The sequence below is a fragment of the Dicentrarchus labrax genome, unplaced genomic scaffold (assembly GCF_905237075.1).
Source record: "Dicentrarchus labrax unplaced genomic scaffold, dlabrax2021, whole genome shotgun sequence".
Lineage (NCBI taxonomy): Eukaryota > Metazoa > Chordata > Actinopteri > Moronidae > Dicentrarchus > Dicentrarchus labrax.
Window position 1 is genome coordinate 25,079,112 of NW_026136714.1, and position 15,817 is coordinate 25,094,928.

At 41.1% G+C, this 15,817-nt stretch overlaps 2 protein-coding genes across 2 annotated transcripts in view; one reads left to right on the top strand and one right to left on the bottom strand.

Moving 5' to 3' along the window:
- Positions 1-15,817, bottom strand: part of ogfod2 (2-oxoglutarate and iron-dependent oxygenase domain containing 2) — a 239,773-nt gene that overhangs the window by 19,905 nt on the left and 204,051 nt on the right. The gene's annotated exons all lie outside the window — the stretch shown is intronic.
- On the top strand, positions 422-15,201 carry vps37ba (VPS37B subunit of ESCRT-I a). Its single transcript, XM_051422097.1, has 4 exons — positions 422-616; positions 6,262-6,433; positions 10,990-11,072; positions 12,502-15,201. Exons 1-4 carry the CDS (start codon positions 512-514, stop codon positions 13,003-13,005), a joined length of 864 nt encoding a protein of 287 aa, XP_051278057.1. The 5' UTR covers positions 422-511; the 3' UTR covers positions 13,006-15,201.

The window sequence follows — 15,817 nt, forward strand, 5'->3', positions numbered from 1 at the left end:
TTAAAGATACATATGAAGAAACTACTAATGGCATACGATATGATTCACCCTCAATGTGATGCAGTATGTGTTTAACACAATGAGATTCAATGCAGTACAGTGTGATGCATTGGTTATATTGATAAATAATAGGCATAGGGCCTCTACTAATAATTCAATAAAATAAATAATTCTGATTTTACCTATAAAATAATATATTTTATTATAATATTATTATAATATATAGCCCTGATATGTAGCCCAGAGTAAACATATATATGTTATTATAATGTTAAGAATTAACGTTAGCTGACAGAGTTGAATTCAGCCGGTGCAACATCTTGATTGTTGCTCACTTGACGCCCATTGTAGAGTTGACCGGTAATCGCAATATGTCCGACAGGCCGTGAAGGCAGCAGCGGGCCTGTGTCTGCTCTGACTACTTCCTGTAAGGGAAGCTCAGTCAGCTGTCACAATCTGAAAGGCGAGAAGAGGGATCACGGGCGAGGAGAAACACACAACAGGAGCTAAAATGTCTAGTTTTTCCAACAAGTTTAGCGCTTACACGATGACTCAACTCAACGAAATTCTGGAGGACGACGAAAAACTCACAAAAATGGTGCAGGAGATGGACGAGGTATGTTAAGCTATTCGCTTTTGTAGTTCAACGTTAGCCACTGACTCCTTTTCCTCGGTCACTGCTTTTTTTCTCCTCAACCCTTTGTTGTGCTTTCCCAACATACGCTCGGTACAGTCACGGAAATGGTTGCCTCGAATCACGTTCAGGATTTGACTGTAAATAAGTGCTGTCAACCGAACTTCAATGTTCCGAAACCTAAAATACACATACAAATCTGTAACCTTGGGACGGAGCAGGGGCAAGCATTGTCTCAAGTTTTAACACACGAGGGTTCCCAGTTTGCGACATTGTTACTCCAAAAACCTGTACTTCCCCAGACAACAGAAGCTCGTCTGTCTCCAACAGTAAGTAGGAACAAGAAAACATTTTAATATCCAGTCTAATGCTGAGTCACACACAAATGTAAGCAATGGCCTCGCTTCGACACTCTTCAGACAGGTCGACGTGCCAAACTCCACTCAAAAATGTGCCAATTTATGACTGTTGGCACAGAATGACACCGAGGAAAACAGTACTTAACACTGCTTATCTAAAATATAAATTATTAACCAGCCCAGTGTACAATTACAGCCATAACTAGTACTTATAACATTATAACAACAGAGACGTTATTCGCATCAGTTTATGTATAGTTGAATAAAGCTGTACGCTGAATTCACCAGAGTGCCTCATACATTCACAATAGGTCCAGAACAACATGAAGCTTGTATGTTAGGCAGTTGGTAAAGTAACATGAATTGACACTTTGAGAGTTGCTCTCTCCATACCGGCCAGTACCTGATGATGCTGGGACTCTGTGGCCTTGCTTCAGTAGCACAAGGACTCAGCAATTTCCATTGAATGTGTTCCTGCTTTGCACTCTATCAGAAGTTTACTGCTCTTGTCATGATAAGCAGCTGATAAGCCTCAATTTTTCCATACACGGAGCGATTAAAAGCCAAAGTCCCTAGAAAGGCTTTACCACGGACCTGAAATTTGCCATATCAAGAGGGAGTGCAAACAGAAACTGACAGATTTATTTTAAATACAGGATTATGCTGCTCCCTCCAAAATAGTCGTCTCCAGTGTGGGCTTTAATCTGTCCTGCTGCTGAATCCCCACCAGATCCCTGGTGTTTTTCCCACTGTACTCTTTTTTTATTTTTTTTTTTACTGTCAAGTGCAAACTCTTTCTTCCTCCCTTTCCGCCATACACCTAATCAGTAATTACAAACATTAAACACACACACACAGACGCAGGAATTTTCCCCGCCTGTCGTCATGGCGCTGTGGCTTTCACTGTGGCAGTCTAATTTAAGCTCATTTTTTGCGAATGAGTGAGGACTCGCCACCTAAAATGTAATGAAAGCCCCTCTTCTCAGACATGAGCGACGCTAAGCTTCCATATGTCAGCTCAAGCGCATCAGGTCCATTTCACCTCTAAAAAACAAGAAGAATACAGTGTGGTATTATTAGCTATGAGAATGAACGCTGTGCTGTGAGCCAGCCTTTTGTGTTTTCAATTCTGGTTTTGATCTCCACCCTGTCCGATCATCTCCATGGCTTCGTTTTGCTTTCCCGGTAGGTTACAGAGAGGGAGGGACTTGTTTACTGCAATGACACTGCAGTTGTTGACCTAAGTTAGTCATGAGATTATGGGAGCGATGAAAAGAGAATAAGCCAAGTAAAGACATGCCTGAGCTAAAGGTGGAACTGTCTGGGAAACTACACTGGATGTGAACAAAGGCAGTGGGTGTCATAAGGCGTTGAGTGAAACCCGAGAGTGCTGAGAAGTACTGAGTGTACAGCTGTAGTATGTAGACACAAACCTTCGCCTCAGATGTAGACATATGCTTAGCTGTAGGCGATTTGGGCCATCTTCTCATTTTGCAAAACACACTGAAGGCACACATGTGGTGCCTTTTGAATAATGCAAATTGTGCCGTCAGGAATTTGTTTGGATTCAGTGCATCCTGCTTTTTCACAAGCTGACCGTATCGTACCTGCAATCTGTACGTGTGTGTAATAGTAGGCTCTCTGTGGGTTGTTTTTTGAGGCAACCTCAGGCCAGTAGAGTAGAGTTGTCCCAATACCGATACCAGCATTGGAAATTCCTCCAATACTGCCTAAATTGCAGTATCGAGTATGTGTGACTGTGCGCCAAGCCGATACAATGTAATTTATTAAGCTTGAAACAGGACCCTGCTACTTCCCAATAGTCTCCCATCAGCCATTTTTCCCCCAGGATAGCAAATTCATGACCCACCCCTACTCTGACTCTGACAAAGTGTTTAACCTGAGCCAGGCCATACAACAATGATAGCAATCATACAGGACTAATAGTATACAGTTGTTAAAAAGTTCTCATATTCTTTTGTCTGTGTTTGTAAATTTTGTTTATGTGTGTGTTTAAAGGTGGTACATCTCAAGCGGTTATTCCATTAATACACATGTATCAGATCTGTTCCGGGCGATATGCAAAGTTCAGCTATCAGGAAGGAAAAAGTGACATGGTAACCGTCTCTAGCTGCAAGGCATGTTTTTAAAATCATAGCATGTCTTCAGCAGTAGTTTGATCAGCTACATTCTGAGTCCACGGAGTTAAAGCCAGTATGATCTTGATTTGTAAGTGACCCAGTTTTTCTAATGTTTCGGCTCATTTCAATTATTACTTTACATTTTGAAGAGAGTGTAAGTGTAAGACGAGCACTGTCTCTTGCCTTTGGCTTCTTATCTTTTTGAGGGCTTCACTAATCCACGAATGGGTTTGACAGAGCACGCATGCTGTAGCTCAAGTTCATTTGTACCCATTTTACAGATATAACGTGTTGGTGCATATGGGCATTACTCAAGGGCTATATTAGTTGGGGTAGAATTCAAACATTTACATGCTTCTCTAATGATATTAACTATATACCACTACCGATACTGGAGAGTTTGAGCCGATTCTTAAGTCGATATTTTGAGAGAAAGGAAGGGTGACACAAAACAGAGGGCCAAAGGTCGGACTCAAACCTATAGTTGCTGCAGCGAGGAGTCAGCCTTGGTACATGGGGCACCCAGCTCTACCAGGTGAGCTATCAGGGCTCCCCGTTTTAATTTAATTTGACTTTGACATAAAGACATAACTGGGACAAACCATGTAATGGTGACAATGTTTCTAAATTATAGACCTAATCAGACTAGTTTGGTATTTCTGTACTGAAATGTCTTGTTACTTTATCTGCTGACGTATACTGATATTTCTACAATAAGCTAGTATGGACAGATATTGGTCTGGCCAATTCATCTGTCTAGCACTAATATTAACATTTAGATTCTCTTCTAATAGAACTTGTGATGGTTTTGGTCGAGAGTGGGGACTCTCACTTTTCTAAGAGTTGTTTAGTATAGCCACTCTGACTTCCTGTGAGACGTGTTTAAGTGGCTGGTCTTTTTCTTTGTGAGTAGCGTATTACAGCCTCCTGTATCTAATCGCGGATTATTACACTAGCTCACCAAAATTCAGGTTTGTAGTCCAGCCAGACAAGCTTAACCTACATTTCCTGTGATTATTTCAGCCTGTATGGAGAGAGTGGAGCATTGGAGAGTATTTTTTCACCCAGCAAACAATTATGTGTTGGGTTTGACAGAACAAGCCTGCAGTTATGGATGCTATTTAAAGGTCCACTTCTCCTTCTAAATGAGCAAATCGGCTCTTGCTAAAGGAAGGCGGGTCACCTCAGGATATGATGGTGCAAAGTGTAGTGGTAATCGACATATTTAGCTGCTCTTCCTGCATGAAATGTTGTTTTCCTTCCATTCAGTCCAACCACCAAACAAGGCCTGCGTCAGTCACTTTTAGAAAATATTCCATAAGCACGACCTACGCTACAGTGTATTTTTAGAGTTTCTCCTACATTTCCTGGTTATATTTGCATACACAACATGTTGGTTGGATGTGTGAAATGAGTCATTTTAGAAGTAGGAGACATTTTTTCAATTCAATCCTCCAATGTTCTCACTGTAGCACCTGTCTTCATGGTGTCCGTAGTTTTACAATGCTTTAAAATGGAACCCTCATGAGGTCATCAGGTTATCTCGGTTTGGGCTTAAGATTTAAGATTTTTACAGAAAGCCTGAATTACAAACTGGAGGTGTGGGCTTTGAAAATTTGTGGTCATTTAGGAGGCAGGTGAAGTCTGAAAAAATGAAGCTATTGAGTTGCAACTATTTAATCATTTTCTCAATCAATTGATTAGTTGATTGGTCCATAAAATGTCGGTAAATGTTGAGAAACGTTTACTGTCACTGTTCACCAAAGCCCAGGGTGACTTCCTCAAATGTCTTGTTTTGTCCACAACCCAAATGTATTCGGTTCACTGTCACAGACGACTGAAGAAACCAGAAAATGTTCACATGTAAGATGGTGAAATCTTTGGACTTTTCGTTAGGTTTTTTAACAATTTGTTAACAAGTGAAACCAGATACAAATGAACTGTATATCGGAAGATCTACAGAGGAAGAATCTGCAACTACTTTCATATCAATTAAACGTCATTTTCAAGCAAAAGTAGAGAGGAAGTGCTGCTGCCATGGAAGAAGGCTTTGCAGCCATTTTTCAGCAGTCTGTTGACACATCTGTGGTTCTTTACAGCAAGTGGGCCATATCATAGCTACCAGAAATGTACATTATCTCAGTCAGACAGAATCACAACTCAAAGGCTGATGAGAAAGTTTCTTCCAAATTGGTTGCTCGTAATGACATGAATGCGACATTGATGATGGCTCCTCTCCATTTAGGTGTCGCAGTAAGCTAAGACAGTGGCTGTGTACAAAATTAATCCCTATATATTACACATGCCACTATATTCCTTATTCATTGAGTGTCCGAGTGTGAAAGATTCTCCAAACTCCACTGCTGCACCTACTGACTGTCTGAAGTATAAATGTACTGCTCTCTATACAGGCAACTACTGAGAGTCATATGGAAAATAGTGAATGACTAAGTGATTCTGTACACAGTGAGTGACTCAGGGTTACACAATAGCAGGATCCAGGTACTGGCACACCTGAATAGAATGCAGCCATGGTTAATATTATTAGATACACCTGTGGTTATCAGTCCTGAAAAGGGTCTATTGTTTAGTAACACAGTAGCCATTACAACTTGTTTTTTTAATATAATCAGATGGGTTTAACAAGGTTAAACAAATTGCTACTGCCAGTAATGAGCTGTTTTAAAGCCTAGTTTTCAAAAAATATTTCAACTTTCCCTAGTTTGGATTTCCTTTCTTTTAGTTTTTAAACCAGCATTTCATAATGACATATCACGTTGCTGAAATGAGATAATAACAGGTTGTAAAAGAAACAAAGTTTTCTTTTTTCTTGTTAAGAGAAGGTGCTGATTTTGAACATGATTTGTCTTTTCTAAATATGTGAAGGGGCTGGTGGGAGTTGTGTGAAAACTGGCAGATTAAGTGTGATGATTCATAGTTAATATTCACTGCAGTGAATCTGCACTAATTATAGAAAAAGACATCTTTCACACGGTTCAAATTTGAGTCCATTATGTAAGAGAGAATTCTTGTCTCTTCAGACTGTCTGTCATTAGTTGTGCATTGTTGGAAGTGCAAAGGTGATGCCTTGAAGACATTACTGACATTTTATTTTATTTTTTTGTAGATGCAGGAAGTCCAGCAGAGCAAGGAGATGACATTGGTGAACAACCGAACCCTGGCGGAGCAAAACCTCGCCCTGCAGCCCAGACTGGAGCACAAGAAAGAGCAGCTCACCAAGCGTTACAGCTGTCTTCAGGATAACTTTGAGTCCTATCAGCTTCGCAAGTCCACCCTAGGTACAGTAGCAGCATAGCTTTCACAAGATAGAGAAACATTTTTTACTAATTAGATCATCTCAGTGTCTTGAATTTTTCATGTTACCCAGTCCTTAAGAAATTTGAACCCACTCTTGAAGTCACTTAGAGCCTATTACATAAACAAATGCATGCTGGATGATCTTCAAACACAGCACACAGTATACACAGGGCACATTAACAGTTACAACCTATTTATTCTTTACTTTTGTTGGTCTCTGCAGGTTTTTGCATTATAATACATTGTTTACCAAAACACATATTGTTTAGCCCAGATATTAATACACTACCAGACAAATTGTTAATAACTGATCATATGCATAACAATTGAACTGTTAAAAAACAAAACATATCCATGTGTATTCAAATATGGAGTGAAATCAAATCATTTACAGTTTGAAATAATCTTTTGTTGTGCTTTCAGCCAAGAAGACAAGTTAGTGAAGCCTAAATAAGATTTGATATCGACAGTTGAGATAAAAACTGGAAACCCAAAGACAGGGTTGTGACATGCAACAAGGGTTCTGGGCCATGATCGAACCGGGGATGAAAAATATAAAATTTAACATAACATGAACAAATAATATAATATAAATATTATAATAAATATAAATATTATATACTATTATTTTAAATGGAAGCTGTACAGTGAAATAGATCACACTATTAGCCATCAAGAATATTTGCAATGTGAAAGATAAGTTTACTACGTAACATGTAGGGTGCGTTGGGGGTATAAGAGTAGTGTCAGCAGGGGGTCCTGGACCTTGTTGACCAGGACACCTTCGCACTTTTGATCTCCTAGACCTACTGGATGGTCCATTTAGCTAGAGTTGGTTTTGTAGTTTTAGTGTGTATATGTTGTATATGTACAATAATCCCCATAAGTCTTCAGGAAGAGATCAGCACAGTATGTTAGCAGCATTAACAGATTTCCACATTGAACTTATTGAATTGAATCGACTAATCATTTCAGCTCTACATCAAAGCCTTCAAAATGAAAACACTGATCATAAAGAGGCTTTAGGTGGCCGCAGTTATCTGCTTTTACTTTAAGAGCGATCCTTTCCATCCTGTCAATCACCGTCATAGGCAGCTGAGGTGTTATGTAATGTTTTTTTCCCCTCATTGTTTCTTCTTATTCTGCATGAACACGCACTGAAGAGACCTGTTTCACCAGTTCTCCTGTTTCCCATCAGAGGCTGCCGCAGCCCTTTTGACCGGAGGCCCTGTTGTCATGCAGCCGCAGGAGTCACTGTTAATGAACTCTGTTTGGGCTGAGCAAGTTCCACATCTGATTTACATCTCTGCTGTAGGATCTTACAAAGACTAAGAGGGCTGTATTATCCATCGCTGACACACCTTCACATGAAGTATCCTAGTGTGCGAGGAAGAGAGTGACGATACTTGTGACCTTGTTGACGCACTGGTTGCCAAGCAGCCCTCTCAAAATAGCATGCCAGCCATTCACTACTCTGCTATGCTGATAAAAGTTTGACTTTGCCTTCTTCCTCTGCAAGGCATGCAGACTGTAAAGGCCTGCTGCTGCCGTGTATTCAGTGAAGACAAAGGTTGTGCGACTGTTAAAGGCAATAACATTCTTTTCCTCACAATCTGAAGCAGTGTAGCATTCTAAGCCTGTCTCTCATACAGGATGCAGGTCTGTGGTTTTGTTTGTTGTCAGCAAGCGATGGCTTTTGTTAAATGTAGGTTACCCAGTGTCCCCATGCCCCCCCCTCGCCTTCTATGCACTAGCCGTCCTAGTTGTGGATTTTCTTGGAGCAGCTGGGGAGATACGGCGATGCTCAGAGCTAAGGGAATCACAGCAGTTTGACCCAGATGAAAGATCCGACGTACAGTAGCTTGCTGTGTTGTCGTTTGCAGCACAATTATACCACCAGCACCGCTCTCCCCCAACCTTTCTCCCGAGAGAATTGTCCTTCACTGTCCATAAGGCTCTGGAGGCCAAAATGGCAGGGCGGCCCCATCACTACCACCACCACCACCATCCACTGTCTCTGAGTACGTCAGGCCACAGTGGGGCATTGTGCTACCAGGCAAGCTGGTGTAAAACAGCCACAATTGGGTTAGGAGGGAGTTGTGGATGATGGGACAGGCAGGCAGGGAAGCTGGGAAGGCGGGAGAGAGAGAGAGAGAGAGAGAAAGGCAGCCAGGCTGGCCAAAACTTCCCCCCTCAGATTCACAGCAGAGGCCGACGTGGATTCATTTACTAAATGGCTGTCTCATGATCTCCAGGCCCAGACTGTGTGCTGGGCACTCGGCAGGCTCTTTGCTCAGCCAGAGAATCACAGCTTTGTGTGGAGCAGTGCTGCTGATACGCCTGAGAGTCTTGTTATGGGGGGAGAGAGAGTGAGACAGAAAGGCATGGGAGTTCACCCTGGAAAAAAGGCTGTGTCAAGAATGAAGCCTCTGTCTTTCAACGTTTTTCTATTGGATTTAAACTCTGCCAGTAAGATCTGGCAAACCAACGTGAAGTTTTGGTGTCCAGTGCCAACAATTCACAGATGACGATTTTGATTACCAGTAAATTGCACATTTTGGTCTGGCCAATTGTTGTTTCTGAAATCCCTTTTAAAACCATTTTCGTGGCTTATTATTTGCCACGGCCAAGCAGAGCAGAAATAATGCTACACATTGCATGAGTTCCTCTAATGTTTGGCCCCCACAGGTCAGCTTGCTGACACATTTAACAAGAAAAGTGGCTAAGCAGCTCTTTATGTAATGTTAATCATAAACCCTTTACCACTCATTGTTTCTGTTCTGTATGAAGCACAGACAGTCCATGTGCCATGATCTTGTTCCCATGGAGTCTGACAAGCTAAGCATTACAGTGGCAACTGTAGCTATTTTAACAAGCTTGTTAATAAGTGGTTACAGCATTCAGGCGTGCAGCCAGTGATTTTAACCTTGTCTAACTGCAAGAGTGCACTTGAGTATTTACAAGTAAAATTGCAGTTCAGTTATATTTTTATTTTCTTGCCTTTTTATCAGAAAGCGGTAATACTCATCAGATACATTGCATTCAGGACAGGAAATGGGCCTGGCCCTTATGGTCCGGGTGTGTCGTCGTCAGTGTTATTTGCAATGTGTGTCACTGACATTTTAACAGCGACTTCAAAGAGTTAAACTTAATTGAAGTGCATAGGAGAAGCTTGCTTGGCCAGGACGTCATCACACCTTTCACACACTAAACCACCATCACTCATTTACCCTTTTTAATCTTTAAAGGACCAGTTTGTAGGATTTAGTGGCATTAAGCAGTGTAATTGGAGACTACACTCCAAAACTCACCTCACCGTCCTGTTCCAAGCGTGTAGGAGAAACTATGGTGGTAGCAAAAACTTGTGAAAGGACCTGTCTAAAGCCAGTGTTTGATTTATCCGTTCTGGCCTAATGTGTAAACATGGCGTTCAATAATGAAAAGAATTGTTAGTTGTAGCCCTTAATGACATGACATTCCCATCAGCCTCAGTCATACTTTGTGTTTCGTGGGAAATGTCGGCATGTTAACGTGCTAAACTAGTCTAGTGAACATGGGAAACCTACTAAACATCAATATGTTAGCATGCTGATGTTAGCATTTATCTCAAGCACCAAGCACAGACTCACAGAGCTAAAGATATTTACCAATACTGTCACTGTCCAGCGCATAAATGAATCACCCTAGATCTTTGTCCATGCAAAGAAGGCAGCAGACAGTAGAACAGCATATCAGGTTGATCTGGAGTCTCTCCTGTAATTAGAGATCCACTATATTGTGTCTAGGGTTGGGTTATGAAGGTGAGCTGACAATGCAGTAATGGAGATCTGTAACTAGGGATGTGTCATTGGTCTTATTGCCACCGTGCGTGTATGCAATCCCAGCTCCCGTTGGTGTTGACTTTCAGTCCTGCTTAGGAACACAAACAAAACAGTCTTCATCCTTAGAGACTCCAAGTCAGTTTCAGTTGGCTCAGTGAGGCCTTGCAAGTTCACAGCAAACAGAGAGGCGTTATGGCTGTTTGGACGTGCCAGTCACAAGACGATGACTGGCAGATCTCACTTATCCCGCCACAGCTTTGTGTGACAGCCTCAATAAAATCTGTTATTATTAACACATTCATTCAACTGAGGGAATACTTTAGTTTGTTTTGGGTTTTTCATAATTTAGGCACACTTAATCCACAATACATCTGTGTTACTTTGAGCGCTGTGTTAACAGTACACCAGAGTCTTGTGACTCAAATGTGTTGAAAAGATCGTGTAAAGCAGGTGATGAATTGTAGTACTGTAATATCACAAATGTTGTTGTAGCTCTGGTTCATAAACACAGAGAGTAAAATTCCACTAGGTTTGGTATACGTATTATTATAATTGAGTTTCACATCAGCCAATATGTGTTCAGTGTGGGATCTTTCTATATTTATATGTATGGTGGATGGTATGGGCTGGCTTAGCTTCGACTGCACACTAAATACAGAATACACAGGTCCAGCAGAATAATAATATTTGTTCTGTTCCTCTGTCTTATTCAACAGACCACAAGTCAGGAAACACTTCCCTGGACATTTTGCTGGCGCTACTGCAGGCCGAGGGAGCCAAAATAGAAGAGGAGACAGAGGTAAGCATTATATTGCTCTTTTCATGGCTGACTGCATGTGTCCTTCAGTCAGTAATTCATATACCTGCTTTTCCAGTTGTTGATGTAAGGCTAAGGCTTCACTGTTCAAATCTAAGACTTCTGTAGGGGAACATGTGGGCAGCAGAATGACTAAATTAGAGGTCACAGTTTTTATTCCTGCAATAGCCACATGTCCTGTCCTAACCCTCTTTAAACTATCAGTCAAGTTGATCATTCAGAAATGCTTTACCTAGTGCTGCATTTATACCATAAATAAATAATACTAAGCCACTAACTGCATTTGTTGATGGACCCCAGTTAAATTCTGCCATCAACAACAGGGACATTATCACCAAAAAGAACCAGGGACCGATGCACAGAATACATAGTCTGACTTCTCAATTCGTTCTTGTGCTTGAGAATGTGTGTACTTTTAGAAACCCTCCTGGCCATGCTTACTAACACCCCCCCAGTGTTACACAGGTGTAATCGTATGTAGACCAATTCCTGAATTGCAGGCCCACAAACTCTATCAACCATTAAAACTTCGAAACTATTATTCTTTAAAATAGACATTCCATTTTTATTTTCCTTCGTTTCTCTGAGTGAAATAATGCCATGGATGCCTCTGTTTCACCTTGTTCTACACCGCTGAGCATCCATGGCCTCACAATAGAGATCCAGGGGATCTCTTAATGACATTCATCTGTAGTCAGTCTGCGTTAATAATGAAAGTTGCATTTTGGTACTATTAATTTAAATGGATTTAACAAAGGTAGGTGGAAACAATCAAAAAGCAAATTAGAAACAAATTGTAATCTGTAAATTTCATTCAAGTTTCTGTTTTGTGCACTGAAATTCTTTATTTAACCATCACATCTTCATCTCCAGATAAGCCACTTGCTGAAGTTTACAATAAAACAGTTTGGTTTAAATGAATTTCATTTCATAAAAAGTCGCAATATATCGCAAGAGTGAAAATGTAAAAATACTCTTTATGAACAGCAGATACTATTGACTTTGCTTGTTCAACATCCTACTTCACTCACGTCAGTAGCTGTATCAAGGGATAAAGACGTGGTGGCCGCAGGCAAAGACTTTGAAATTGAGGATGTACTATGGTGTTTAAAATCTGAGGTGTGAAAGCCTTTTTGCTTCCCCAAGTCAAAAAATTAAAAAGGTTATAAGATTGCATTGTTTTAAAAAGTGTTCAAGTTTGCCATTATACAGTGTTTGTAGCATCCAACATCACAGCCCTCAGTTTATGTTTACACACACACACACAGCAGTTTATGATTGTCTGGCTTTGTTTGTTTGTTTGTTTCTTGGAGACTATTTCTACCTTTTTATAAAAGTGTGTTGAAGAAGAGTCAGAAGGGACTCCTTCTTCTTGTCTCTCTAAAACTAAATCTCTTACTTCTGTTAACAGAATATGGCCGATTCGTTCCTGGATGGCGACATGACCCTGGATTCCTTCATCGATGCCTACCAGAGCAACAGGAAGCTGGCCCACTTGAGAAGGGTGAAGATCGAGAAGCTGCAGGAGATGGTGATGCAGGGACAGAGGCTCCCCCAGGCGTCGGTCCCTACCTCACGATCTCAGGATGTCTCTGCGGCACCCAGGACCTCGTCCTCCTCCCTCCTCACCGAGAGCAGCACCTCTTCCCCTGTCGCTCAGCCGAGGAGGAAACCCCCACCTCCTCCGTCCCAGCCAGCCCCAATTCTAAATTCAGCTCCAGCTCCAACCGCTGCTCCCCAGCCTCATGTCTTCTACTCAGCATCACCATACCCGCCAATTCCTCCCAGAACAGGCCAACCCTTCCCCAACGTCTCCTCTGGCTACCCCAACCACTTTCTATCTCAGTACCCCCCTGCTTTGCCTCAGAGGCCCTCACCCCGTATGGCCCCGCAGCCTGGCTTCATCATGCAGTAAATAAAAACAGCTGCCACTCGGAGGTCGCGGTGTGTGTGTCTTGGACTTTTCACTACTGGAACTCCTCTGGGAACATTTTTTCTATGTCGTCGGCCTTCTTGGATTACGACCAATCACAACGCAAGAAGGCCGACCTGCGCTGGCTGGTCTCGTCACATTCAGCTGAAGCAGACCTCCAATAATCTCTGTGGGTTGGCGCTCACCTCTCACTCCCATCAACACTCCCAACAAAAAAAACAAAAAACAAAAAAAAGACGAGATCGGCTTTGAGTCCCGTCATAGGAAGGACCCACTAGTGAAAAAGTGTCGGTCGCTGAGCTGGGACTTCATTTATTAGCACTTTCTGTCTCCTGGCAGCGCCCTCAGCTCTGCGTTCCCATTAGTTTTCAGTCTCTCGGCTCCTTTCAAACATGTTCCTCAAGCTTTTACAGAACACTAAAGTCACTGAAAAAAGGGTTTGATTAGTCATTTCCATCTGCAGCATACTAATTTACTGGTAATGTATATGCAAGTAAAAGAGAGACCCTAATTACTGTGCAGTTTTGATGAAAATATCATTTTTGAGAATATATTCAGGCGAAACTGCATCTATGCTGTGATTTTTTTTTTTTTTTAAATCTAAAAATACACAAGGTACATAAAAATATTTGAAATTTCAGCATCTTTTTAATGATATTGTACTAATGGAGTTATGTTAATAATAGCCAGGATAGACTGATTAACATGTAAACGAGGGCTATGGTTGGTGTATCTCTTCTTCAATATGTGGGTGTGTCTCAAGAGAGTCCAGACTTGCCTGGTTCAAGATGGCTGACTGTTGCGCTTGGTCCATTTCAGGGCAGAAGTCAAAAGGGAGTTGGAAGGAGAGGATTAGCAGCTGAGCTATTGTAACAAATGACGAGGCCTGTAGAGCCTCCTCTGAAATGAAGGATTTGTGTATAGCCATACAGTACACTCCTGGTGTGTGTTGTTTTCTGTGGGTTCCTGTTGTAATGCAACACTCCTTTATGATGTCCGTTGTCTTTAACACCCTCAGTAGGGATTGGAGATGATGCCAACAGTTCTTTGGATCTCATACGTATGATCCTGTTCAGTTATGTGTCACACTGAGCACCAAAGACTTCCCACATCACTCGGTGTTCAAACTTTTTTTTTTTTTTTTTTTACTGCTATCTCTTTTTTTTTTATGTAAGTGAAACATTTAGTGAGGTAGTGTACCATTGTTCCTGACATATCTGTTTGTCATGTTGAGCTGAAACACTCTTTTTGTAAACATGCAACCCAGATTTCTCTAAGATCAACTTGGCTTTGGGAGGAAACTTTTATCCTGGTGCGATAGAAATTCACGTTTTTTTCCTCCCGACTGCTGTCGCTGTGCACTGTTGAAGAGCCACGAGTGCCTACACTTGAAGTGACGTTGATCACGTCCTGCTGACTACTCCATGTTTCTCTATGCTCAGCTGTAGAGGTTAGAATCGCCCCCGCCCTCCCCATCCCTTCAAATAAAAAAATAAATGGCCAAGCATTTGGTTTCCTCCTCCTGCTGCTGATTTCATGTTCTACAAGATAGTAAAAAAAGGCAGCGTCGGGCTGTGCTTTCTCACTAGAAGCAGAAGGCCAGAATGGAGCGATACTCAACATGTGCCAGAGAGATAAGAGACACCCTCCGGCTGTGTGCCTACTGGTGCTTGTACTTCTCTTCCATTCTTCCTCCGTTGTATTGAGGTTTGCCTGGGTTGAATTGTCGAGATTTATGCATGTGTTGTTGTTGCTGGGTTTTTTGTTTTTGTTTCAATTTGTGAAATAACAGGGCTCTGAAATGTTTTGTGTCATATCTTGGTGATAATACTTCAACCTCAAGGCAAAGATGTGAACCACAGAATGGATAAAATATACTTTACTAGAGAAATAGCAGAGGCATCAGCGTCTCAATCAACCAGCATTTCTAACAACTAACATTGGATAATTCTTTTTGTGCATGGCCTTCGCTCTTTGTGTTCATTCTGAAGATTCTTCTTTAATACATTCTTTTTTAGCTGTTGAGCTGCTTTTTACGTTTGAACTCATCCTCTGTATCCATTGTTTTATATGTGACTGGTGATATTTTCAGTGTAATGTTGTAGGTATTTACTTATAATGAATGTTTAAGTGGAATTTAATGCTATTTTCAAGTTCAATAAATCTCAAATTTTTGTATCCGTTTCTATCCAGATGCTTTATTATTACACTGAACACAACTGACTTCTCACAAGTCCACAAATGGCTTATGCAGTTATGTGTCTCAGAAGAAGAGACTGCAGTATGTTTTTGAAAATGAAACAAGACAGCCACCTAGTGTTCTTGGATGGGTAATGAATCCAGTTTCACAGAGGTGTGAAAGATCATTGGCCAGCATTAATAATGTGAAGAGAAATACATCGCCTAATACAGATATATCTATAGAAATATTTCTCTACTCTATTTCTATCCAATATTAACAATAACAAATCACTGGTATGATTAGTGTTTATTGCAAAAACTGTCAAAGGTATAACATTGCCAGCGTTTTTAGTACTACATACTGTATATACTTCAGAAATGGAACAGAGGGCCAAGTACTTAAGAAACTGGTTAATGAGCAGTTCTCCTGTGTGTTAAAAGAAATTACTCCTCACACTCTCAAATTCATATTTTAGATATATATTTGTAATGTAGAAGTTATGTCACTCACTCTGTGTTACACACTGGTTGTCTACTGGGATGTGACTTATTTTATTACACTACATCAGTGTAGTGCAATAACTGTAAAACGGCTTGTGGTTTTGAATGCAGC

Coding starts and splice junctions, on each gene's coding strand:
- vps37ba (XM_051422097.1), top strand. CDS start 512: ATGTCTAGTTTTTCCAACAAGTTTAGCGCTTACACGATGACTCAACTC. Junction 6,434..10,989: donor GCTTCGCAAGTCCACCCTAG/GTACAGTAGCAG, acceptor CTTATTCAACAG/ACCACAAGTCAGGAAACACT. Junction 11,073..12,501: donor AAATAGAAGAGGAGACAGAG/GTAAGCATTATA, acceptor TTCTGTTAACAG/AATATGGCCGATTCGTTCCT.